A 24,558-nucleotide genomic window follows, 5' to 3' on the forward strand; every position below is an offset into this window, starting at 1 on the left:
GCCACGTACCAGGCTCACCATTCTGTGGGTTGGCACCTTGGCCCGGGCTTGGCTGGCTGGTTCTTCTGGGCTGGGCTGGCTCCTTCCCATAGCTGGAGGCATCTGTGGGTCTTGGGCTGTTCTGCTCCTGGGGGACCAATTGGCTGTTGTTTGGGGCCGCGTGGTGAGTAGGCCTTGTGTGGTTCCTCACCCACCGGGGTAGCCTAGGCTTGTTCACGTGGTGGAGGCTGGGCTCCCAAACACAGTGGCTGTGAGCCTTCCCATTGTGCCTCCTGTGTCAAAGCCAGATTCCAGGAGGCGAGGCGGACTGGGTCTCAGCGGGACGGGGCATATGGCCTCATTTCCAGGGGTGTGGCTGCGGGGGCATCATTGCAGCCGTCTTTTCAAAAGATCACCCCATCCCCTTGTTGGCTTGGGCTGCCCCGCTGGGGAGAACACAAAGAAATGCATCTTCTCACCATATTCCGGAGGCTGGAGTCTGAGGTCAGGATCCAGCAGCGCCGGTTCTGGTGAGGCCTCTCTTCCGGACCGCAGACGGCTACCTTCCCACTGTGTCCTTGCAGGGCCCTTGTCTGTGTGTGCCCCGAGAGAGGAGAGATGGCCGTGTCACTCCCTCTACTCGTAAGGCCGAAGTCCTGTGGGATCGGGGCCCCACCCTGGTGACCTCACTCAGCCTTACGTGCCTCCTTGAAGACCCCATCTCCAAATACGTGGAGGGGTAGGGCTTCAACCCACGAGTTTGGGGGACGCGACTCAGCCTGTGCGACGTATGGTGGGGGCTGGTGCTGGGCGCCCTCGGCTGGGCCTGGGAGCGGTGCTCATCCCTTTGCCCACGCGCCACGGGCCGGGCCTCCTTCCTGCAGCGCCCCCTGACTGAGGGGTGCCGTGAAATGCGAGGGAGTGAGTGGGGTGGGGGGCCACGGGGCAGGTGGTATGTGTGTTTCCCCAGCCACACGGAGCACCTGGAGGTCTGAGATGAGGCAGCCGGGCCTGGTCCTGATCATCCCTGTGTTTGTAACCCAGGGTCATTATCAGAGACCCTCACACACATGGCCTCACGTGGGAGCCCATCATCGTCATGAAGCCAGAAGAAGAAACTGAGACCAGAAAGTCACATGATGGTTCGAGTTCACTGGGTGGTGAGTGGGGGGGGGGGGGGGGTGGTCTGGTGGCAGGTGCTGTGGCCGCAGAGCCACTGATGGGACAATGGTGTCCCGTGGCCACAGACTCTGGTAGCAGTGGCGGTGTCCCTGGCCGCGATGGCCAGCAGCGGCGCCCCTGGCTGTGTGGTCCGTCAGGGCTGCAGCTGTCATTCATGGCCGTGGGCTGCTTGGCAGGCGCTGGCCGTGTCCCATGGCTGCCCAGTCCAGCTGTGCGGGGGTGTGGGGCTGGGGCGGCATCCGGTCTCGGGAACGTGGCTTCCTACTGCCCTGCCTCCCAAAGCTCCTGCTGGCTCTCCAGCCGCCCCTGGGTTCGACTAGAGGCCTGACGTGCTTCCAGCAAATTCCTTCCTGCTTCCGTGGCCAGAGTCCGTTTCTGCCACTTGCAACCAGCAACCCTGGCCGCAACCGGGGGGAAGCGGTCTTCTTGCCCCCAGGCGGCTAGAACAGAAACCAGAGGCTGGATGGCTAAGAAAGAGACATTTGTTTCTTACAGTCCTGGAGGCCAGAAGTCTGAGATGAAGGTGCCCGCATGCTCGCTTCCTGGCTGTGGACAGCTGCCTTCTGGGGGTGCTCACGCGGCGGACAGAGGGCATCTCTCTCGTGTCTCTTCTTACAAGGACACTGTCAGGGCACTGCACACCTTCCTCAGCTCATCATGAGGTCACGTTGAAAATATCTTGAGTCCAAAATGCACTGAACGCACCTAACCGACCGAACATCGTGGCTCAGCCGGGCCCGCCGGCCACGTGCTCAGGCTAACCCACGTTAGGCTACAGGTGGGCAGGCTCGTCCAGCACGAAGCCTATTTCATAACAAAGTGTCGAGCACCTCCTGGGTCTCCCTGGAAGTGAAAACTGGAGCAGTCGTGTGGGGACAGACGGTGGTCCGCGTACCGAGGGCTTGTCCGGGAGCTGCCCGGCATCACAGAGAATGCGCCGCAGATCACTGGCCCCGGAAAAGATCCAATGTCAAAATCTGAAGCAGTTTCTAGTGGATGTGTATGGTTTCCCCACCATCCTAAGGTTGAAAAGTCATCAATCAAATCATCTGTCACTGGGTGATGGGGGTTCCACCCTCATGATCTAATTCTGTCCCAAAGGCCCCCCCTCCCAACTCCGTCCCTCTGGGGGTTGATCTCAACACATAAATCTGGGGTCCACAGCAGGAGCTGAGGAGCAGAGAGGCCCAAATCTGGGGGTAGGAGCCCGGCAGGAACCTCTCCACGCCTTTCAGCAGCCTGGTGGGGGGAGAGGAGCTGTGTCCGTGCCTCGGCCCGCATTTTCTGGGGCCAGTGCAGGAGCAGGTGCAGCTGCCAGGCATGGCAGGAGGCTGGGTCAGGGCCAGCGCTGGGGAATGCAGCAGGGCGCTGCCCCTCCCTGCAGGGATGACTGAGTGCCAGGCGCCCGGGGCGGCGGATGTGTCTCTGGCCACGGCCCCCAGCCGCCATCCGGCTCCAGGCCGGCTGTCCCGCGCCATCCCCTGGGGGCCTGAGCCGTGTGGGGGCATGAATGGGGCTCTGTGGCTAGGCAACTGCTCTGCAGAAGGCGGCTGGTGGTTGCACAGGTGATGTGGGGGTGGGGTAAGTTGGGGGCGGTGGGAGAAACAGAGCTGCTTCTGGGCCTGGTGTCACCCTGCCCTGCGCTAGGCCCAGGCAGGACATGGCCCTGGCATCATATTCAAGCCTGTGGCCCACCAGGGACCCAGGGACCGTGGGGAGGGTGCGCCCGAAGGCGGTGAGCCTGGCCTTCTGCACCCAGCATGGTGGCTGCTGTGTGGGGACTCCAAACCTCTGCCTGCCCCCGCGGCTCCCCAATCCGCCCCCCACAAGCAGTCCCGCCACCGAGACCCCCTGCCCTCCCCACCGCCCGCCGCTCTGAGCATGACATCCGAAGGGCCTGGACGGGGTGAAGACTCACATTCAAGCCCCACGGACGTCAGCCTTCCTGCTGCGCAGGCGCTGAGTGACTAGAACAGTGTTTAGTCCTTCCCTCTCATCCCTGCCCGATCGTGAGCCCGTCGGGTTGGGAACGTTGAGTAGGGCACGCTGCGTTTCTAGGGTACAGCACCCCAGCTCTGCTCCCGTCCCCTTACCTTGTTGGATGCTCCTGAAGGCATGGGTGTTGGAAGCCATCTTGGAAATGGGGGCAGATGTCCAAGGGGTACACCTGCCAGGTCCCCCAAACCACCTGGGCTCTGGAAGAACCAGGGGCAGCTGGACTCGATCTACAGCGTGGGGGAGGAAAAATCCAGAAGCTCAGAGCCCCAACCTCCTGTTGTGAAGGGGGCTCCCGGTGGGCCTTTCAAACAGCAGCAGAACACCTCACCAGGAGGGATGGCTCTTAGCCCCGTCGGGGAGACCAGACACAGGACCTGGGGCCCTGTCCTGCAGGCGGGGCTGGGGGAGGGGGTCCCGGTCCCACCCACCCACCACCCCACAGCAACCTGTACTGGGATCCATGCTGCCAGGGGGTGTGAACGGACTCCCTCTCCACTATCCTGCAGAGGAGGGGGCTGGAGGGCTGCGGGGTGAGGCCGCGTCCTGGCCAGGGTCCTCAGGGGTCAGGGGGTTGTCAGGGTTTCTGGGACGGCCCTGGGGTAGTGGGAGGGGCAGGTGCCCCTGGGGTGGTGGACCGGGCAGGTGCCCGAGGGTGAAGCCAGGTTGAAGACACGCTGAACGCGGCTCCGTGTGGTCAGGTCGTTTCCCTTACTTTGGCATGAGAAGCCCGCCCCGCCCCGCTGCGCCCGGGGCGCCGAGTCCGAGCCCCAGGTGGCCCCAGGTGCCCCGCCCGCGCCCCGCCCCCGCCGGCCCGCCCCCCGCCGGCCCGCGGCGCAGCGCCCTCCCCGAGCTATTTTGAAAGTGACCCTGGGCTGCGCGGCCGCGGGGCGGCGGGCAGAGGCGCGGCGGGCGCCGCGGGAACCATGACAGAAGATGACCGAGGCGGCGCTGGTGGAGGGCCAGGCCAAGCTGCGGGACGGCAAGAAGGTCGGGGCGCGCGGCGGGCGCGGGGCGGGCGCGGGGCGCGGCGGCCGCTTACGCTCCCTCTGTCCCCGCAGTGGAAGACTAGGTGGCTGGTGCTGCGCAAGCCGTCGCCGGTGGCAGGTGAGCGGGCGCGGGGCGCGGGGCGGGCGGCGGGCGGCGCGGCCTCCGGAGCCCGGCCCGCCCGGAGCGCGGCCAGCTCGCCCGAAATAGCCGGCGGCGCCGGCCGGGCGGTAACCGGAGAGCGGAGAGCGCCGCCTCGGCCTGCTCCTGCGGGGAGTCCCGGGCGCCCCCGACCCTGACGCCGGGACCCTCCCGTACCCCCACCTTCCCGGGAAGGCGGACTGAGGCCGGAGGGGCGGGCGGGGCAGCCGGGTGGGCGTGGGGTGGGGGGCGGGCTGGAGGGGCCAGAAGCTCCTCTCCCCCTTCCCCAACAGGCGGTAGGAGCACTCCGGGGAGGTGCCGCCCTTGTGCGCCTGGGGGGATTGAGTGGTGCCCCCGAATCCGAATCCAGCTGGGCCCCTCCAGGCAGCGCTGACCCGGGTGGCCCTCCCACCTTCCTGGGGAGGGGGGGCAGAGGCTAGCTAGGCCGCCAGGTAGGAACAGCGGGCGCTTCTGTGTCTGAGAAGAGATAAGCCGGGGTTGCGTTGGGGTTGGGGGGGAGTGACTGGCACTACCCTGCCCCCCTCACCTGGGCCAGCACCCCCTGCGTTGGGAGGAGGCCGGCTGCGAGCCCTGAGTTGGGCATTTGGCCTCCGTGAGCCGTTCTCAAGCATTTGGGAGGCTTGGAGCTGCGGGCCTGCAGCTGTTTGGGGAGACAGGTGTGCTGGCGCAGGCCCAGGCACCCCGGGGTCTGTGTGGGGTGCTCGGGGTGTGAGTGCATACTGCCTCACACGTGTGGGGCTGCCAGAATGTCTTCCGGGGCGCCTGGGGTGTCTGTCATTTCCCGGGAAGGGTTGAGTGGGGGGCGCCCTCCCTGCTCCCTCTCCCGGGTCCCATTGTTCCCTGTGCCGAGCCTGCTCACAGTCGCCATCCAAGGGCCTACCTTTGGTCATGGACACACTTCGTGCCCAGGCCTCAGCTTCCCCCTCCAAGGGGGCCCGGGCTCCCTGGACTGATCACTCAGCCAGTCAGTTCTTCATGCCCAGACCCTGCGCCTCATGCCCCAGGGGTCCTTGTCCAGGGGAAGGCCTGGCCAACAAGGTGTTGGGGCTGGGGAGACTGAGCGGCCCCCGAAAGGCGGGAATGCATAGGCAGCGGCCAGGCCGAGGGCAGGGCAGAGGCCCCCGGTAGCACTGAGGAGGCTTTGGCCAGCTGTGGCGGGGGGCAGGGCCTGGCTGCAGGTTGGGGGTGTTGCTTGGTGGACAGTGGTGAGCCGGGGCCCGTGTGGGCCTCCGAGGAGGCTCTTGGTCCAGATGTCGCTCCCGAAGAGCAGCCCCTGAGGTGGTCTTTGTCCCTCCTGCAGCCCCGGGGGGGTGGGTTTTATCTCAGTATCAGAGAGAGCTAGCGGAGAGGTGAGCTCCCCGCTGGACCCGGAGAGCACCTGCCTTCGGAAGCAGGGCCTTTTGGCACTGCAGGGAGTTTGCAGGGGCCCCCTGCATCCAGAATCTGGGTCTGTAGGCCTCGGTGGTCATGGAGCCTTTCCTGGGACCTCCCGTGTGTGAAAAAAAGGCAGGCCGGGTGTGGAGAGCACTGGAGGAGCCTGGGGAGGGCAGCCTCCGGCACAGGAACTGGAACTGGGTTTGAGGGGGTTGTTGGAGGGTAGAGGGGAGGACCCCCCAGGCAGGGCCTTGCATGAGAACCTGGACGGTGGAGGGGATGAAGGGCAATGCAAGGCAGGCTCCCGCGCCTCTGAGCCCTGCACCTACCACCTCTCGTCCCTGGACCCAGAGTCTCCCCCCACCCCTGCCTCCAGTCCTGGGGGGCAAGGACCCCGCATCGCCACTCGCAGGCAGTGAGCGTGAGCTGTGAGCCCAGCTGCTTTCAGCAACACCTGGGGCCGTGCAGACTCACCCGGGAGCGGGGCCTTGGCCTGTGCCCCACATGGTTGGCAGCGTCTCTAAGGGGGGCGTATTCCAAAGGGCCAGGTACCAGGTGGTGGTGGTGGGGAGGGTCTGTGTCCCGTGGGAATGGGCGTGACGTCTCAGTCCCAGGTGGGCAGGCAGCCCGAGGACAGAGTGTGAGTGGCGGCCAGGCTTCCTGTCCGCGTGGACACCTCGAAGAAGGGGCCTGGGCTCCCCGCAGACCTGGGACTCAGGGCTGGGCTCCGGAGCACCCAGGAGCAGATCTCAGTGTCGCCGCGTGCACTGTGTGATCTGCACCCGTCCTGATTGGGCTCCCGCGGTGGAACCTGCTGAGGGTGGGCGGGTGGTCGGTCCAGCGGGCGGAGGGCTGAGCCCCACAGCCTGTGTGCCCCACTGATGCCCGTGCTCTCGGGGTGGCCCGTCCTCATGAGCCACACAGCTCTGCACGCCCCCACGAACACTGTGCACGGGCCTCCTTCCCCGGGTGGAACCTGAATGGGGCTGGGCCCTCCGGCTTCGGCCTGGGGAGCAGCCCCCACCCCCCGCAGCTGCGGGCTGTCCCCGGGCTGCCGCCTCCTCAGCAGGGTCCCCTTGGGCTCTAGTGGCTCAGCTGAAGGCGCTGCGTCGAGGTCACTGACGGAGGACTGCCTCCAGCAGCCGCTCCTCCTGCTGCATCCACGTGGGTGTGGACCTCCGTGTCCGTCCTGCCGTGGCCTCTCCTCCGGACTCTCCCCAGCCCGCCCTCCCCCAGGCTCTCAGCCCCTGGCTGCTAGCGCCTCTGAGGGCTCATGACCCCGCAGTTATTTTTACATCTGCAGACGCCTGCGCGCGGTGTCCGATGGGCTTCTGCAGCTCACGTGTCCGGGAGGGACCGGCCCAAGCCCCGCCCCTGCAGTCCCCTCCCCGGGCGCCCCTGCACCCCCAGTCCAGTGTCCGCATCTGCCCTGCGGGAAAGGCCCCCCCACCCCGGGCTGTCACCATGGTTACTGCAGGGCCTGGCCCAGCCTAGGCCAACAGCACCTCTTGCTGAGCAGCCTCTGCCTCAGGCTCACCAGGCCCCCGACCCAGCACCTTGCGCTGCTCTCCCCTCCCTCCCCTGCCTGCAGGCCCTTTGGGTTCCTGCCTCTGGGCCTTTGCTCTGGCTGTCCCCTCCAGCACAGCACTGATCCCTGTGGGGCCCGCCGCACTGGCTTCTGGCGTCCCTTGGGAGTCGTCTTTGTTGTGCCCCCCTGGGAGGGTCTCGGCTCCACGCCCAGGCCCCCCACAGACGCTGTCATCCCTTTGACCATCCCCACTCCTGGTGTCAGCTCTGCGGGGGGCCTGGCCTCTGTCTCCTGGGTCCCCTGCCCGCTCAGGAGCACAATGACCCCGGGCCCAGGGCTTCAGAACGGGAGGCTTGGGTGGGCTCTGAGGGATCCCGGGGGGGGGGGGCTTTCAGGGAGCGGGACCTCATGCGGGGCATTTGCCCCTCCCTGGACCCGCCCTAGTTCCTAGCTCACTGCAGGGCGCAGTCGCTGGAGGGCAGGGTGTGCTCGGGGCTCAGGGCCGAGACCCCTGCTGGGCCGCTCTGTGCTTGCCCGCAGGGTGGCATTTTCGGGGGGCCAGGGCTGTGTTAGCACCTGGCCTGGGCGGGCTGGGTGGTGTCCATTCCTCAGACAGAAAGCAGGCTAAGCATGGGTCGGCGGTTGCGGACGCAGGGTTGGGACGGGCTCAGCCAGTCTCCCACTGTGGCACCCGTGCCCTCGGCCGCGGCAGGGAGGTGGAGTGTGTGCATGAGTGTGCCGGTGTGCTTACGTGTGAGTGTGTTTGTTGGTGAGCGCATGTGTGTCCGTGTGTCTGCCTGCGTGTGCACCTGTCAGTCTCCGCTGCCTTGGTTTACTTCATTGTCCCCATGAGCCCCCACCCTCCCCGGTCCCTGTGGATGGCCCCGCATCCGGCCCCTGGAGCTGCGGTGCCGCCTGGCCACTCCCTTCAGCCCTCGGGCTGTGAGCGGAGCCCACATGGCCGCATGGACAGCACCCTGACAGAGGCCTTTTGAGTGGGGGCCCTGGTGACCAGGAGACCTCACCAAGCGACCAGTCTTGCTGAGCTCCCCAGGAGGGCTGAAGCCGTAGGGTGCCCAGCGGAGCTGTCCTGCTGGGGCGGGCCCCGGTGTGCTGGCCTCACGTGTCCGCAGGGGTGCTGTGGCCCCGGAGGGGCTGGTGCCATCTCTCCTGGGCTGACCCTGCTCTGTCTCGGGCCCCTGACCTGAAAACTCCCATTCTTCCAATGCCTGTGGTAAATAGCACTCCTGGGGAAGGGGTTTCCAAAAATCGGATCCATTTACTGCTGCAGGTGATGTGGAGGGGAGAGGGCCCCACAGTTGCTGCGCCCAACCTGGCCCCCTCCCTACCACCCCTTTCCCACCCATGCTGGGGGCACTGAGCATGGGGTGGACGCCACCGGCCCCAGCCAAAACCAGGCGCTGACCCGGGTCACCTCCCCCCCGGGCAGAAGGTGGGAGCGTGTCATAGCCGCGTCCCTCAGCCTGTTTGGTTCCCATCTAGGAACGTGAGCAGTGACTTGGAGGATGTGCTAGTCTCCTGGGCCTGCAGAGATCTGCCCTCCCCCTGTCCCAGCAGTGGGACGGCCACCCTCAGGGTGTCTGCAGGGCCTCTTCCAGCTCCTGGTGGTTCCAGGCGCCGTGTCACTTTGGGGCTGGCCTCACGTGGCCTCCTCCTCTGTGCGTGCCTGCTGTCTCCTGTAGGACCCGTGCTGTTAGGCTAGGGCTTGCCCGGATAATCCTTGATGACCCCTGAGATCCTTAACCTGATGACATCTGCAGAAACCCTTTCTCCAAATGAGGTCGTGCTTGCAGGTCTGGGGTCAGGACGTGGACGTATCCTCCGGGCCCATTCAGCCTGCTGCAGATGGGCGAGGGTGTTCGCGCATTCTCATCTCCCTACCGGGTGGGATGGGCGCTGCATCTCAAACGGAGGCAGAATCCAAAACGATGGAACAGGCGTGGGAGGAGGGCCTGAGGGACGACCGCCGGCTCCTGTCATGTGCAGGCCCCCAGACCAGCCTTGCGCATGGGCCCGTCTGAGGGGGGAGCACCTGCCTGGCCGCAGGAGGCTTCAGGGAGGTGTGAGGGCGCCGCGGCAGTGGTGGCAAACTCCATTCCAGACCAGGACTCGGCAAAGCACCGCCCTGAGCCAAATCTGGCCCTCTGCTTGTTTGTGTGATAAAGTTTTATTGGAGCAGAGCCATTCACTCACGGGTTACTCTGGCTGTCTTCAGAGTTAGGTCTCTGTGGCAGACACTGCATGGCCCGTGAAGCCAGAAACAGTTCCTGTCTGGCTCTTTACAGAAAGCTGTGTTGAGCCTGCTCGTAGCTCTATTCCTGGGAGCGTAACTCCTAGAACAAAGGAGGTGACAGTCACTCTGCCGTGCAGGTCAGGCCACGCCTCGAGGGATGGTCTTCCATTTGACCGATGGTTCCACGCCCTCCCTGTGCGTGAGCAGGTTGGTGGGGCTGAGGACGGCGGCTAGACGAGGCACAGACTTCTGCAGAGAAAACCCGCTGTGGGGGATCCCAGAGCCTGCTGGAGGGGGACGGGTGGCAGTGGGGGTCCCTTCTCCCCGGGCCACTCTTGGGAGCAAACACCCGGGAAGCCTCAGGGGAGCACGTGGGTTTCTCTGGGCTCTGGGCTTTGGGCCCTCAAAATGGGAACATCTTTGCTTTTTTCTGATAAAAGCATTTCAGACGCTAAGGAGATAGGAGATGGGAAGGCCTGGGCAGGTGGGGGGAGGGCGAGGCAGGCTTGTAGGAGGGACAGGCGCCGTCTGCTCGACCTTGGTGTGCCTGGGGCTAAGGGCCGTTGTGGGCTCTGGCTCGTCGTCCCATTGGGATACCATCGGGATGACGGGGACAGCGACTATGAAGTTGAGGAGAGTCGGGAACTCCAGGACAGGGGCGTGTCACCTGCCGTGGGGGAAGGGCAGGCCTGCCGGTCTTGAGGGTGGGCCGGCATGGGGGCCGGTGGTGGGACCTAAGGCCCAGTGGCCCCCCCCAGGGCTAGAGCCCACACCCGGGAGAAGCCCAGGAGGCCCGGCAGGTCTGCGTGCGGCAGGAAGGGGGCTCGACGCCGCCGCTGGCTCTCTGTCCGTCCCCACGGGCTCCCTGCCACGGCTCCTAGAGGCCCTGCAGCCCTTGAGAGTGGCCCGCGGGGGCCCCAGGGTTGGGGCAGGGTGGATGCAGCGGTGGGGGCTGGGGCTAGAGCCAGGTGGGCAGGCTCAGCCATGGAGTGTCCGTGGGGCCCGTGCGCCAGGCGGGGCGGGAGATGCCGTTTGCACGAGGAGACGTTGCCCCGGAGCGGCTGGGTGGCTTGCTGGGGGTCATACCTCAAGCCCTGGCTCTCCAGGCGTGCCGCGGCCTCTGCAGGGGGTGCAGGGGTGCAGGGGGCGGTGCTGCTGACGGCCTGTACCGCGTGTCTTGCCCGGCGTCCCCGCAGACTGCCTGCTGATGCTGGCCTACAAGGACAAGGCGGAGCGAGCCAAGGGCCTCCGGGAGCGCAGCAGCCTGACGCTGGAGGACATCTGTGGCCTGGAGCCCGGCCTGCCCTACGAGGGCCTGGCCCACACGCTGGCCATCATCTGCCTGTCCCAGGCTGTCATGCTGGGCTTCGAGAGCCGCGAGGCCATGTGTGCCTGGGATGCCCGGATCCGCTATGCACTCGGCGAGGGTGAGTGGGGCCGGGGACCCTCGCCCACAGGCTGCCGGAGCCATGCCGTGACTCCAGGGCACGACGCACAAGTGTTTGCCAAGCGCCTCTGCCACCCACCTCTGTGCTTCGGGCTCACGGTCTGGGAGGACGCGGCGCTGCCCAGAGGTGCTCGGGCCCTGTGAGGGGGCTTGGGGAGCAGCTGGGGCCGCGGGGCCCCCCAGCTCCTTGACTCGATCCTGTTAGTTAGAACTAGGGCCCTTACCCCACGGAGGCTCTGTTGAGCAGAGTGACCTTCCTAAGTGCTGCCTTTTGCTCTCCACCCTGTCCACCCAAGCCCAGAGCCAGGGTTCCAGGGGCAGCGAGGCCACAGAGACCCCATCCCACTGCAGCGCCCACCAGGGGTGTGGTGGCTTCTGCGCCTGAGCCAGGGAGGCCAGGGGGGCCAGTGCAGCTCTGCAGGGTGGCCGGACGGGGTGCAGAGGTGGGGGCCCCCGGTGCGCTCGGGGAGGAGGGCCTCACACCAGATGCCCACAACCACGGCTGTCAAGATCAGTGACACTGTAACAGTCTTTAAAACGCTCAGGATCAATGCACAAAGCGTGCGATGAGCCGAATACCAAAATTTGGCCTGCCCTGAGCCTGCCCTGCCTTCCCTTTCCTTCCTGACCCACCCCAGCAACCCTGACGAACCTTGTCTTTATTTTTTTTTAATTTTTTTATTGTTATGTTAATCACCATACATTACATCATTAGTTCTTCATGTAGTGTTCCATGATTCGTTGTTTGTGCATAACACCCAGTGCTCCACGCAGAACGTGCCCTCTTTAATACCCATCACCAGGCTAACCCATCCCCCCACCCCTCTCCCCTCTAGAACCCTCAGTTTGTTTCTCAGAGTCCATCGTCTCTCATGGTTCGTCTCCCCCTCCGACTTACTCCCCTTCATTCTTCCCTTCCTGCTAACTTCTTCTTTTTCTTTTTTTTTTTTAACATATGTTGCATTATTTGTTTCAGAGGTACAGATCTGTGATTCAACAGTCTTGCACAATTCACAGCGCTCACCATAGCACATACCCTCCCCAATGTCTATCACCCAGCCACCCCATCCCTCCCACCCCCCACCACTCCAGCAATCCTCAGTTTGTTTCCTGAGATTAAGAAATCCTCACATCAGTGAGGTCATATGATACATGTCTTTCTCTGATTGACTTATTTCACTCAGCATAACACCCTCCAGTTCCATCCATGTCGTTGCAAATGGCAAGATCTCATTCCTTTTGATGGCTGCATAATATTCCATTGTGTATATATACCACCTCTTCTTTATCCATTCATCTGTCAGTGGACATCTTGGCTCTTTCCACAGTTTGGCTATTGTGGACATTGCTGCTATAAACATCGGGGTGCACGTACCCCTTCGGATCCCTACATTTGTATCTTTGGGGTAAATACCCAGTAGTGCAATTGCTGGATCGCATGGTAGCTCTATTTTCAACTGTTTGAGGAACCTCCATACTGTTTTTCAGAGTGGCTGCACCAGCTTGCATTCCCACCAACAGTGTAGAAGGGTTCCCCTTTCTCCGCATCCCCGCCAACATCTGTCGTTTCCTGACTTGTTATTTTAGCCATTCTGACGGGTGTGAGGTGGTATCTCATCGAGGTTTTGATTTGGATTTCCCTGATGCTGAGCGATGTTGAGCACTTTTTCATGTGTCTGTTGGCCATTTGGATGTCTTCTTTGGAAAAATGTCTGTTCATGTCCACTGCCCATTTCTTGATTGGATTATTTGTTCTTTGGGTGTTGAGTTTGATAAGTTCTTTATAGATTTTGGATACTAGCCCTTTATCTGATACGTCATTTGCAAATATTTTCTCCCATTCTGTCGGTTGTCTTTTGGTTTTGTGGACTGTTTCTTTTGCTGTGCAAAAGCTTTTTATCCTGATGAAGTCCCAATAGTTCATTTTTGCCCTTGCTTCCCTTGCCTTTGGCGATGTTTCTAGGAAGAAGTTGCTGCGGCTGAGGTCGAAGAGGTTGCTGCCTGTGTTCTCCTTTAGGATTTTGATGGACTCCCATCTCACATTTAGGTCTTTCAACCATTTGGAGTCTATTTTTGTGTGTGGTGTAAGGAAATGGCCCAGTTTCATTCTTCTGCATGTGGCTGTCCAATTTTCCCAACACCATTTGTTGAAGAGACTTTTTTCCATTGGACATTCTTTCCTGCTTTGTCAAAGATGAGTTGACCATAGAGTTGAGGGTCCATTTCTGGGCTCTCAATTCTGTTCCATTGATCTATGTGTCTGTTTTTGTGTCAGTACCATACTGTCTTGATGATGACAGCTTTGTAATAGAGCTGGAAGTCCGGAATTGTGATGCCGCCAGCTTTGCTTTTCTTTTTCAATATTCCTCTGGCTATTCGGGGTCTCTTCTGGTTCCATACAAGGTTGAGGATTATTTGTTCCATTTCTTTGAAAAAAGTGGATGGTATTTTGATGGGGATTGCATTGAATGTGTAGATTGCTCTAGGTAGCATTCACATCTTCACAATGTTTGTTCTTCCAATCCATGAGCATGGAACGTTTTTCCATTTCTTTATGTCTTCTTCAATTTCTTTCATGAGTATTTTATAATTTTCTGGGTACAGATCCCTTGCCTCTTTGGTTAAATTTATTCCTAGGTATCTTATGGTTTTGGGTGCAATTGTAAATGGGATTGACTCCTTGATTTGTCTCTCTTCTGTCTTGTTGTTGGTGTATAGGAATGCTGCTGATTTCTGTGCATTGATTTTATATCCTGCTACTTTACTGAATTCCTGTATGAGTTCTAGCAGTTTTGGGGTGGAGTCTTTTGGGTTTTCCACATAAAGTATCATATCATCTGCAAAGAGTGAGAGTTTGACTTCCTCTTTGCCGATTTGGATGCCTTTGATTTCTTTTTGTTGTCTGATTGCTGTGGCTAGGACTTCTAATACTATGTCGAATAGCAGTGGTGAGAGTGGACATCCCTGCCGCGTTCCTGACCTTAGGGGAAAAGCTCTCAGCTTTTCCCCATTGAGAATGATATTCGCTGTAGGTTTTTCATAGATGGCTTTTATGATGTTGAGGTATGTACCCTCTATCCGTATACTCTGAAGAGTTTGGATCAAGAAAGGATGCTGTACTTTGTCAAATGCTTTTTCTGCATCTATTGAGAGGATCGTATGATTCTTGTTCTTTCTTTTGTTAATGTATTGTATCACGTTGATTGATTTGCGGATGTTGAACCAGCCTTGCAGCCCAGGGATAAATCCCACTTGGTCATGGTGAATAATCCTTTTAATGTACTGTTGGATCCTATTGGCTAGTATTTTGGTGAGAATTTTTGCATCCATGTTCATCAAGGATATTGGTCTGTAATTCTCCTTTTTGATGGGGTCTTTGTCTGGTTTTGGGATCAAGGTAATGATGAGCCTTGTCTTTATTTAACCATTTGATACTTCATTCATCATGGACTTTTGCATTAATTTTTATTTGTTTAAAAAAATCATCACAGTATCACTGGCCTCGGCTGCTGTGTGTTTGGTCCTGAGCTGGGGGCTTCCCAGGGGCTGGCTGAGGGTTAGGACAGGGAAGGTGACCAGGGCGGCCCCTCTGGGTGCTTGCCTGCCTCTGAACCAGGGTAGGGTCTGGTGCCTGGGAGCAGGGAGTGCGGCCCCTGGGGGCTGGAGGGCGCCAGCTGGGCCGGGGTGGGGGGCCAGCCCTGCGTCTGGTGCCGACACCCGGGAGCTGCCCCTCCCCCGGGCCTCTGCTCGCAGTGATGCCCTCTTGCCCCTCCGCTGCCCCAGTGCACAGGTTCCACGTGACGGTGGCACCAGGCACCAAGCTGGAGAGCGGCCCCGCCACCCTTCACCTCTGCAATGACATCCTTGTGGTGGCCAGGGACGTCCCCCCGACTGTCATGGGGCAGTGGAAGCTGTCAGACCTCCGGCGCTACGGGGCCGTGCCCAACGGATTCATCTTTGAAGGCGGGACCAGGTGTGGGTACTGTAAGTATGTGGGGCCGTGGGTCCCCCAGGCCACAGGCCACTCCAGCGCTCGGCTCTCCCCGAAACCCACGGCTTGGAGCCACCCACCCCACTTTTCGCTTGCCTTGCTGGCATCTGGCAGATGTGGTGGGTGAGGGATATGTGTCTCCAAACCTGGCGCTCAGTAGAGGCCAGACCCCCGCTGCCTCTGTCTGGCCCAGGCCGCTGAGGGTGGGAGGAGGGGCACGCAGCCCACTCACGGGGCTCCCAGCACCCCGGAGCGAGGCCTGCCCATCACAACGCGTGGCCCTGTGTCTGAAGTCACAGAGCCCCAGGGCATTCATGTTCTGACTTAATGAAAAAGAGAAAAAGGGAAAAGAATGAGCATGTTTATCGAGGATGTGCCGAGAACACATTTGCAGACCAAGGATTCCTCGTGGCCACACCAGCTCCTGGGTTCCTTGAGTCCCCACAGCTGGAGGCGGGGCAGGCGGAGAGGTGCCCTGAGGTGCAGATGAGTGCCAGGTCCCCCACGCTGGGGGCCGTGGTGGCTCCCAGGTTGGGGGAGTGCGTTAGCAAAGTGTGCCCGCAAGCTGGGCGCGAGCCGGGAGTGGGGCGGGAGGGGCACAGCCTGGTCGTCCTGGAGCCGAGAGCTCGCCCGCTGTGCGGCCGGGGATGTGCCGACACCCCTGCGCACTGCTCTTCATGCGTGGGTGTGTGCGCACGTCTGGGCCTGCGGGGGCTTCAGGGGCACGAGCCCCCTTCTCTGTTCTCTCCAGAGGAGCCCAGGCCCATGTGCGCTGGCTGTCCAGGGCGGCCTCCCGGTGACCTGTCCCATGGCCGGGACGACCTCAGCTGGTGTGCTGGGCTGGAGAGTGCAGTCTGGGTGGGAGCTGTGCACCCCCATCTCAGTTCAGCCTGGGACCCCCGCCAGACGGGGATCATGGCCCCCTCTCGTGTGTAGGGGGCCTGGAGGCTCTGAGTGGCTGGCAACCTCTCCCCACCTGTGCCTCCTCCATAGAGAGGCGCTAATCCCCCCACCCACAGTACTTCCCCCTCCCCCACCCTCGCCCCCCAGCAAGGGGCCTATCGCAGGGTCTGGCCCACGCTCCGTTCAGCCAGGTTTGGGTGGGGTCCACGGGGCTCTGGGACCTTGGTCCTGCCTGGATCTCCCTGCCAGAGGGACTGTGCTGGAGGACGTGTTCATGCTGACCGGCTGGGCCCCTCCTTTTTGCAAAGGGTGGGCAGGGTGGGAGGGGCCGACTGGGGCCACATGCCAGCCCTGTGGGCCAGCCCGCGGGGCCCTGCCTCCAAGGACGTAAGTCATGATCTACAAAGATGCAAAGAGATAGTCAAGCAGGTGAGGTTCCTGCTCAAGGCAGCGAGACCGCTGAATTTTTTGACGGGCTGCATCCTGGGCTTGGGGGAGGGGAAGTGTTTGGATACTCCAAGGCAGGCCACGGGGGTGGGGTAGCGAGGTGCAGTGGGTTTATGGGGTGGGGCAGTGTGGGCGGTGGCCCCCGAGCTGAGGGGTGGGCGGTCCAGGCCCTGGGGTTTTTGAGTGGGAGTCTGAGCACAGCTGCCCGTGCACCTGCTCTGGGCTGGCGTTGGGGGAGGGGAGTGTGAGATGCCAGCCGGAGGCCCCTCTGCTGGATGTGCCCTTGGGGCCCTGACTTCTGGCACTTTCAAGGGGGCAGCACTGGGGTCCAGAGCAGTGGAGGGGCAGGGCACCTGGCCGTGTGGGTGGTCGGAGCTGGGCCACATGCACTGGGTCTGGGGCAGCCCTCCCCCCACCAGATCCCCTCCACGTGGGGTTCCTGGAAGAGGGAGAATGGGGTGCTGACCGCCTGGGGGTGGCGGCGACATGTGCCCCGAGGGAGGACAGTCAGAGGACCTGTTTCTTCGGAGACCGTCATATTTGCCGGACATAATGTAATAGGGCGTCCAGTTTAAAATCCCGACTGGGCGTGGGTGGGCCCCGCCTGTGAACGACGGTGGGCAGCTGTGATGTCCCGGGGCTGCCAGGAGCCCAGAGGGAGCCCCGGTGGGGCTGTCCTGCGGCTGCTCCCGGGTAAGCCGGGCCCCGTGGCGGGACGCTGACCCAGGATTCGGTCTCCCCTGCTGCTCCAAGCTCTTGGGGGGCCGCTGACCAAGCCAGCCCGTTCAGCCACCGTGGAAGAACTCGGGGGGGGGGGTCAGTCCTGCTGGGCTCTCTCTGTTCTTTGGGGACAAGTTTGCCAGGGCTCTGCCCGTGTTCACTGGGCTATAGGCTGTCACAGGGGACCACTGCGCCCCGCACGTGTGGTCAGACCGCCGCTGCTCAGGACGGGGGCATCCCGGCAGGGACGTCAGGGTCTCGGGGCTGCCATAGCCAGTGACCCCAAACTGGGGCCTTAGAACAAGAAAAATGGATTCCTTCACAGTTGTGTCCAAAGTCAAGGTGTGGGCAGGGCTGTGCTCCCTCCAGAGGCTCCAGGGAGGCGCCTTCCTGCCTCTTCTGGGCCCTGGTGGCCCCTGGTGGCCCTGGCCTTGTGGCCGCCTGCTCCAGTCTCTCCTCTGTTGCCACACGGCCATCTCCCCGTGTCTTCTCTGTGGGACACCAGTCGTGGGATTTAGGGTCAGCTGATAACCCGGGGTCACAGCTCATCTCACCTGATTGAAGACCATTGTTTCAAGTAAGGTCACAGTCCCAGGTTTGGGGGGGGTCACATCTCATCTCACTTGATTGAAGGCCATTGTTTCAAGTAAGGTCACAGTCCTTTGGGGACCACCATTCAGCCCACAGTCACCTTGACTGTGAAGATTTTAGAATTTGGGTCCTGATGGGCCTGTGGCCCTGGGCACGTTTAATCTGGAGGGCGGAGAGCTGGGTTGGAATCATCGGAAGGGCCTGGCAGGTCTGGAGTATAGGAGTTAGCATCCCCTCCCTCCCCTGGCTCGGTCCCTGTGCCCCCCCAGAACCATACCCCCTTGGCCACAGACGACTCTCCAGAGAGCGGGAAACGGTCCCTGGCCCCCTTTGCCCATCCCGAGTGTCAGGAGGTTGTGGAGGTGGGGTCAGGCCCTGGGGGGTGAGGCAGAGGGCTCAGGACTCTGATGGGTTTGGGGGAGACGTCGGGGTGGGTATGACCAGGGTTGTTTGGCGGAGGCCTCTCAGGGCCGGGCCAGGTATGTGGGGGCTCAGTGTGGCTCTGGGTCCCTCCCAGGTGGGCATTTCCTCTCTGTGGCCTCCGCGCATTCAGTGGCCTGTTCAGAGTCAGATGGGAGTGGGCTTGTTGGCCGGGAGTCCAGGGTCTCCCGGGGTGGCCTGGTTCTCTGTCCCTGGGTTGGTGGGGGCCCACTGTGTGTGGCGAGGGCTTCGGGCAGGAACAGAGGATGGGAGAAGGGGGGCCCGCCCAGAGCCCAGGGAGGGCAGGCCTTGGGGAGGGGCATGTGAGTGAGCGTGAGGGTGAATGGAGGTTTCTAGGAGGGGGCCCAGAGGAGGTCCCTGTTCCTTGCATTGATGGGTCCTCCTGTCAAGGGCATTTCAAGGGCATTTCCACATCCGCGTGAGCCAGCTTCCTTTGCAGAGGATCAGCGTCCTTGGATGCTAAGGAATTCAGCAGGTGGTGGAAAGGTCCCGAGCCTGTGGTGGAGGTACGTCGTGGATAGTGACCCTCAGAAACGTCCCCTCCACGTCCTGCATACCGGCCCCTCCTCCACTCGCTGTGCCCGGCTCCTCGGGGTGTGGCCCATGGCTTCGGCCTCTTGGGCCACGGTGGGCGTTTCTAGATGACTTTTTTTTTTTTAAGAATGTGTCTTTTAAAAAATTTTTTATTTAAATTAAATTTTATTTTAAAAAATTTTTTTAAAGATTTTACTTATTTATTTGACAGAGAGAGAGGGTACAAGTAGGCAGAGGCAGAGGGAGAAGCCGGCTCCCCACTGAGCGGGGAGCCTGATGCAGGGCTCCATCCCAGGACCCTGGGACCATGACCTGAGCCGAAGGCAGACGCTTAACCGACTGAGCCACCTGGGCGTCCCTAAATTCAATTTAGTTTTAAATGACTTTTTTTAAGCGAGTAAAGGATGAAGCCATAAACCGGGAGGAACTCTCTTGCTGCGTATTTAAAACACTTGCATTGTCCAGCTGTGCTAAGTCCTCTGGTGGGTGGACGTTGTGGTCTGCATGCCGGGCGGTCTTGACGGAGCTGGCTGGAGCCCTGGTCTCTGACCCCAGGAGTGTGTGTGTCCGGCACGGACGGGTGACCCACAGGGTGTGTGCAGGAACCCCACTAGTTGGTGACGGCAGAGGCGGGGTTGGAGAAGGAGGAAGCCGTGCCGGGTTACAGAGAGCCCCGTAAGCTGGACTAGAGTTTGCACTGTCTTCCCAGGGTAGCCAGGAGCCATCGAAGGTGCTTGAGCAGGGGAGTGCCACCCACACGTCTGTGTAGGGTGATAACTTTGGCCCAGGGTGCAGATGGGATTGAGGTGGGGGGCCATGCAGGGGGCTGTGAGAAAGCTCTGGATGTGGCCCGAGGCTGAGTCAGCAGCATGTGTGCGTGGGGGGGGTCACCGGGGATGCAGGAATGTTAACTACCAGTGGTTGAAATGGGGAGAGAGGGAAGGCCAGCCTGGGGTGGGCAGGAGAAGGAGGGGCGCTTGCTGGGGCGAGGGTCCCCGGAGGATGGAGCCCCTGCCCCGGGCCGGGTCTGCTCCAGTGCTTTGCCCACGGGGAGGCATCCAGCCCATGCAAAGGCCGGCTCCCAGTTTCCTTCCCCTCGGCAGCACGTTGGGGCACACTTGTGAATTGGGGTCGTTGGGTAGGGACGGTCTCGGGTTCCTGCGAGGGGATGCAGTCTGCTGTCTGGGTCTAGACCACCGGTCACGTTGCCGACGGTTTGTGGTCGATCCCAGCCCTCTGCTGGGAATTTTCTGTGATGGGGGCAGGAGCGAGCCTAGAATCCGTCAGCCCCTGCAGCTCACGAGGGGTTGGCCTCCCAGGCTGGTCCTGGCTGCCCCCAGTGTCCAGGATGGTGACCCGGGCTTCCCCCCCGGGGGGCTTCGTGCCACTCTGTTTCCTCCTGGGCAGAAAGGCCCCAGGAAGGCACTGCGTCCCCCTGCCCTCAGAGTTGGACAGTGTGGCCTCCTGGGGGGGGGGGGCGCGGGCAGCCTCCTCCCCCCGTCTCCAAACACAAGACATTTGGTCCGTGGGTACAGAGTCCCATTCACAACTGTCAGCAGGCACTTGGGGAGACGCAGGGAAAGTGAGGTCATGGGCCTGCCCTGAGGAGCCCCTTACCTGAGCGGGTGGTGCCCAGGCGCCCCGTGGGGCCGTCGGGGAGGGTGGCACGGCTGCCAGAGAGGGAGGGTCACCGAGGAGTGGTCTCGGCGGGGCCTCGCGGGAGCCGGGGACAGGGGGCAGCCCCTCCCTCGGGGATGGAGCCCAGGGCCGGGGCTCCCCCAGCAGCGTTCTGACACTCTGCCCAGGGAGGGCCGCATCGCGCAGTGTGCGCGGGAGGGGATGTGGGAACGGTTTGCTCTGTGTTTACTGTGGCGGAATAGACACGCATGGAGTTTACCACTTGAACCGAGGTCAGGAGTACAGCTGAGAAGCATCAGGTGCGTTCAGTGCCACGCAGCCGTTCCCGCTCCATCTTGGCCAGCTGACACTCGGTCCCCAGTGGACACTAGCCCGCATGTCCCCCGCGCGGGCCCCGACGCCCACCGTCCTCTTTCTGAGTCTAGGATCGGGCTCCTCTACGGGGCTGGCAGAAGTGGGCTCACGCGGTCCCTGGCCCTTCGTGACTGGCTCGATGCGCTGAGCACGAGTCCCCCAGGTTCATCTGCGGGGTAGCAGGTGTCAGGGTGTCCTTTTTCCTTGAGGCTGAACTGCATTCCATCGTGTGGACGGATGGACCATGTTCTTTATCCATCCTCCATCAGTGGTTGCTGCTGTGGACACGGGGGTGCGGGCCTCTGTTCGGTGCCTGCTCTCAGTTCCTTCGGGTGAACATCAGACGTGGGATCGCTGGGTCTGCGTGTGATGTTCGGGGGACCCTCCATGCTGTTTTCCACGGCAACCCCTCCACAGCGCACCGGGTTCCAGTTTCCCCATGTTCCCACCAACGCCTGTTGCGTTCTGTTGTTTTGTTTTCAATCAGTCTTCCTGGGGGGTGAGACTATCGGGGGAAACTTAAAACTTGATTTCGAATGAACGTGTTTCATTGAACTTCGGTCCTATCTCTCAAAATAAGGACAGAGAGAAGGACAGTAGATGTTTCCCTCTGTTAGGGAGCCCTGTGCAAAATGAGACCCCAAGGGTCCTGGTCTTCGGAGTGAAAGTCTAACAGCAGGCCGGTTGGTGCTGCCTAGGCAGAGCTTTCTAGAACCTTCTCCGCACGGAAGTCCTCCAGACGCTTTCAGGCACTCTCTCCCGAACAGGACCTCACCGTGTGCTTCTGGTCTCCACTGAGCCAGGACACCGAGCACACGCAGAGCTCAGGACACTGGAGGTTTTCTGGACTCACTTCCGACAGGAATCTGCCCACGGAACTGGGCACACGTTTGGACGGAAGAGTGTTTCTTTCTCGGGGCTGGGGACTCTTTCCGTGGGGTGCAGCTGTCTTCGCATTCGTATATTGTCCTAGGGATTAACTGCATTTGTAAAGCCTGTGAGGTTTGCCTTCGGCCCCGGAGAACCCACAGGGTCTGCCCACAGCAAAAGGTGGCCATCAGCTCGGGCAAGCCGCTGGCCTCCCGCTCAGCACACTCTCTCTCCTCCCTGTCTCCCCACGTCAGTGATCACAGAGCAAGAAACACCCCAGCACTTGGCGGCAGTTTCCTTGCTTGTGATTCTGTGGGTCAGGGATCTGCTCCACGTGGCGGACGGATCACTCAGGGAGTGGCGCTGGGGGGTGGCCTGGCTGGGAGGCCCAGGATGGCCCCAGGCACAGACCCTGCGTGGGGCTGGGGCCTCGTGGACTGGGAGGAGGTGCAGGGGCTGTCTTTGAGGGTGGCCGCGTGGCAAAGGAGGCCGGGCCCCACCTCCTCCGGCCCTGCAAGCAGGCAAGCAAACAAAAGTTCCAGGAACACTCTCTTGGGGAAGGCCCACTCGCCTCCGCTTCCTTCTTCCCACCACACCGAGTGCTGGGGTCCCCTGGGCAGCGGGCCCTGGGTGAGACACTGGGACCCCAAGGCCTCAGAAGGAGCCCCGTCTGTGAGACGCGGGGCCTGGCGGCCAGGACAGCTGCACATGAGGGCACGTGCCAAGTGAAGGATCACAGGTGTGACCCAGAGCGGGGGCTCCCTCCAAGCAACACCGAGTGAATGATCAGGGCTCAGGGGCCGGGAATGGCGGTGTCAGGTGAGCGGAGTCTCTGCAGGTGAAGTGGATTACAGGTAGCTGAGGGGTGTGGAGGGATGGGGGTGGCCACCTCCTGTGGGGAGGGCTCGGGTGAGCTGCCCAGGCTTGGGGAGCTCCCAGGGTCCCCAAAGCCTGGGGGAGGGAGGGGGGCCCGCAGAGGCCAGCCGGTGGTCAGGGAGCTGTGTCCCAGAGGCTTCGCCTCGAGGCTCGGGCAGCCCGGGCCCTGGGAGCCATGTGCCGTCCCCAGGGAACCTCTGCGGTCAGCTCCCTGGCGTGCCTGGGGGTGGCAGCCGTGCTCCCAGGCCTCACCGGCTGCGTCTCGGGGAGCGTGATGCTCAGCAGACGCCTGGTGGAATGCCGACGGCTCCCCTCCCTTTGTAATGTGGTTTTTTATAGTCGGGGGACTGGTTGTGCCGCGGCCTCTGCCAGTTGTCTGTAAGCTCGGGATTAGGGGCCCGGCCCTTTGTGCGGGCTGGCAGGCCTGCCCCTCGCTGGGGCAGGGACGCTGTGGGCCAGCCTTCTCCTCACCTGCCCCCCAGCCCCGGGCCTGCCCTCCAGCTCCTGGGCCCATCGACTGGCCGGAAGCTCTGTGGCGCCCGGACGTGTGCAGGTGGCCCACCAGTCAGGCTGGAGTCCCCCGGGGCCCCCTCTGGGCCTCAGTGCACTCGCCCCTAAGCGGGCCTGTCACCCAGTTCGGGGGGCCTTGAACGGATGGAGCTCCGGTGACTGGAGGGTGCCGCAGCCCCCCAATCCCTGGGGTGGCATTCCCCGTGTGGGGGCTGGCCCGAGCCCCTGGGATCCCGGGAAGACAGGCCGTGACTGTGGCCGGCGGCCGAGGTTTAACCGGGGAGCCTGCCCTTTCCCACCCCGGCCCGCCCGCGGGGGCGCCCCTGGGACCTGGCCTTCAGAGCGGGCAGGCCTTTCCTTGGGCGACAGGCAGAGGGCAGGGCGCGGAGAGATTCTTGTGTGGTGACGCCAGCCGAGTGTGCAGCCCCACGTGGCCCGGTGTCCCCATTCACTGGGCAGGCGGTGAGGGATTTCATTCACCCTGGCGGGGCTCCGGCCCAGCGGGAGGGCGGCCGGGCCCGGGGCGCAGCCGGGCTGTGCTGACTCACGCGGCCTGCCCTCTGCTGGCTGGGGGCCCCAGTGGGCACGACCTCAGCCTCCACCCTCACACCGTGGGCCCGTTTCCCACCCGAAAATGCACCCGGGAGGGGGGCCCGTGCAGTGGGCAGGATGTGTTGCCGGCCACCGCAGCGCCGGCCGCCTCGTGTGTGGGGCAGGCCCACCGCAGACACTCACCCTCAGAGCAGCCCTGGGTCAGGAGACAGGGTCGGGGGGCACCTACCGAGGTCGAGGTCCCCCAGCTGCTTCCTGGCGTGTGAACCGCGCTCTAGGCGGGCCTGTCGCTTGCCCCTCCGATGAGCCTGGACATCGAGAGAACCAGGACACCCTCACCAGCCTCCTCCTGCGGCTGCGTCCTCCTGAGGCGCCCCCAGGAGCCCCGTCCTGGCCAGTGGAGGCCGACGGGTTAGACCGAGGACCGGCAGGGCGGGACCCCCTCTCCCCGCGCCGTCCTGACACCCAGCACAGTTGCCTGGCCTGGGCTAGTGCGCACAGGCCCCGGACGGCCAGGCCGGCACCCCGGCTGCCCGGACGAGGGCTGTGGGCCTGAAGGACAGAGCAGGGCTTACCAGGGCCAGGCAGAAGCCCATCCGGGGGCTCAGGGGACACTCCCCGCCGCCCCCCGCCCCTGCGTGTGTGGTCTCATGGGTTCGCTCCAGGCCCCCGCGTTCTGCACCCTGGGGGCCCCAGGGCCCATCCTGCAGCGGTCCGGCCCTACCCGTGCTCCCGGCACCAGGGTCTGTCCTCCCTCTGCAGGGGCCGGAGTCTTCTTCCTGTCCTCAGCCGAGGGAGAGCAGATCAGCTTCCTGTTCGACTGCATCGTGCGTGGCGTCTCCCCAACCAAGGGGCCCTTCGGGCTACGGCCGGTTCTCCCAGGTGTGTGTGGGAGTGTGGCCCGGTGGGGAGGGGCCGGGGCCGCCCGATCAGTCCGCAGGGTTGGGTGGGCTGCCATCCGTGCAGGCTGCCTGCAGGGCGGGGTCACGCTGCCCGGCTCCCGAGGGGACCGCTCACGCCCTCACTGCCCCCTCCCCCCACGGGTCGCAGCCCTGGTGACGCTCGGGGGCGGGGCCTCCGGTTGGGACCCATCTGCTGTGGGGCACCAGGTGGGGCACCAAGAGGCCAGAGACCCTGTGTGGGTCTTGCGGACACCTTCTGAGCCAGACTGGGGTGGGGGTCTTGCCCCACGTGGCTGGGACTGTGGGCTGGGCTTTGCGTTC

At 62.6% G+C, this 24,558-nt stretch overlaps 1 protein-coding gene and 1 long non-coding RNA gene across 6 annotated transcripts in view; one reads left to right on the forward strand and one right to left on the reverse strand.

The window, feature by feature from the left end:
* The first annotated feature begins 585 nt into the window (after positions 1-585).
* DOK7 (docking protein 7) overlaps positions 586-24,558 on the forward strand; it is a 28,371-nt gene continuing 4,398 nt past the window's right edge. The window contains exons 1-6 of one of the 5 annotated variants that reach the window (XM_073891351.1): positions 586-718; positions 1,024-1,139; positions 4,218-4,263; positions 10,658-10,888; positions 14,692-14,892; positions 24,098-24,217. In XM_073891351.1, the coding sequence (XP_073747452.1) occupies positions 1,116-1,139; positions 4,218-4,263; positions 10,658-10,888; positions 14,692-14,892; positions 24,098-24,217 (622 nt within the window). In that variant the 5' untranslated portion in view covers positions 586-718; positions 1,024-1,115. Of the gene's footprint in view, positions 719-1,023; positions 1,140-4,024; positions 4,147-4,217; positions 4,264-10,657; positions 10,889-14,691; positions 14,893-24,097; positions 24,218-24,558 lie in introns of those variants that run through there. The other 4 variants (XM_025887588.2, XM_073891354.1, XM_073891353.1 and 1 more) reach the window with 4 other exon arrangements.
* LOC141372562 (uncharacterized) lies at positions 20,392-24,089 on the reverse strand. Its single transcript, XR_012377824.1, has 3 exons — positions 23,911-24,089; positions 23,565-23,725; positions 20,392-21,496 (listed from the first exon to the last, which is right to left on the reverse strand). It is a non-coding gene; the product is annotated as an uncharacterized lncRNA (long non-coding RNA).

This window comes from Callorhinus ursinus, unplaced genomic scaffold, assembly GCF_003265705.2.
Source record: "Callorhinus ursinus isolate GAN/ISIS: 27379988/994484 unplaced genomic scaffold, GSC_fseal_2.0 scaffold4, whole genome shotgun sequence".
In the NCBI taxonomy this organism is placed as follows: Eukaryota; Metazoa; Chordata; class Mammalia; order Carnivora; family Otariidae; genus Callorhinus; species Callorhinus ursinus.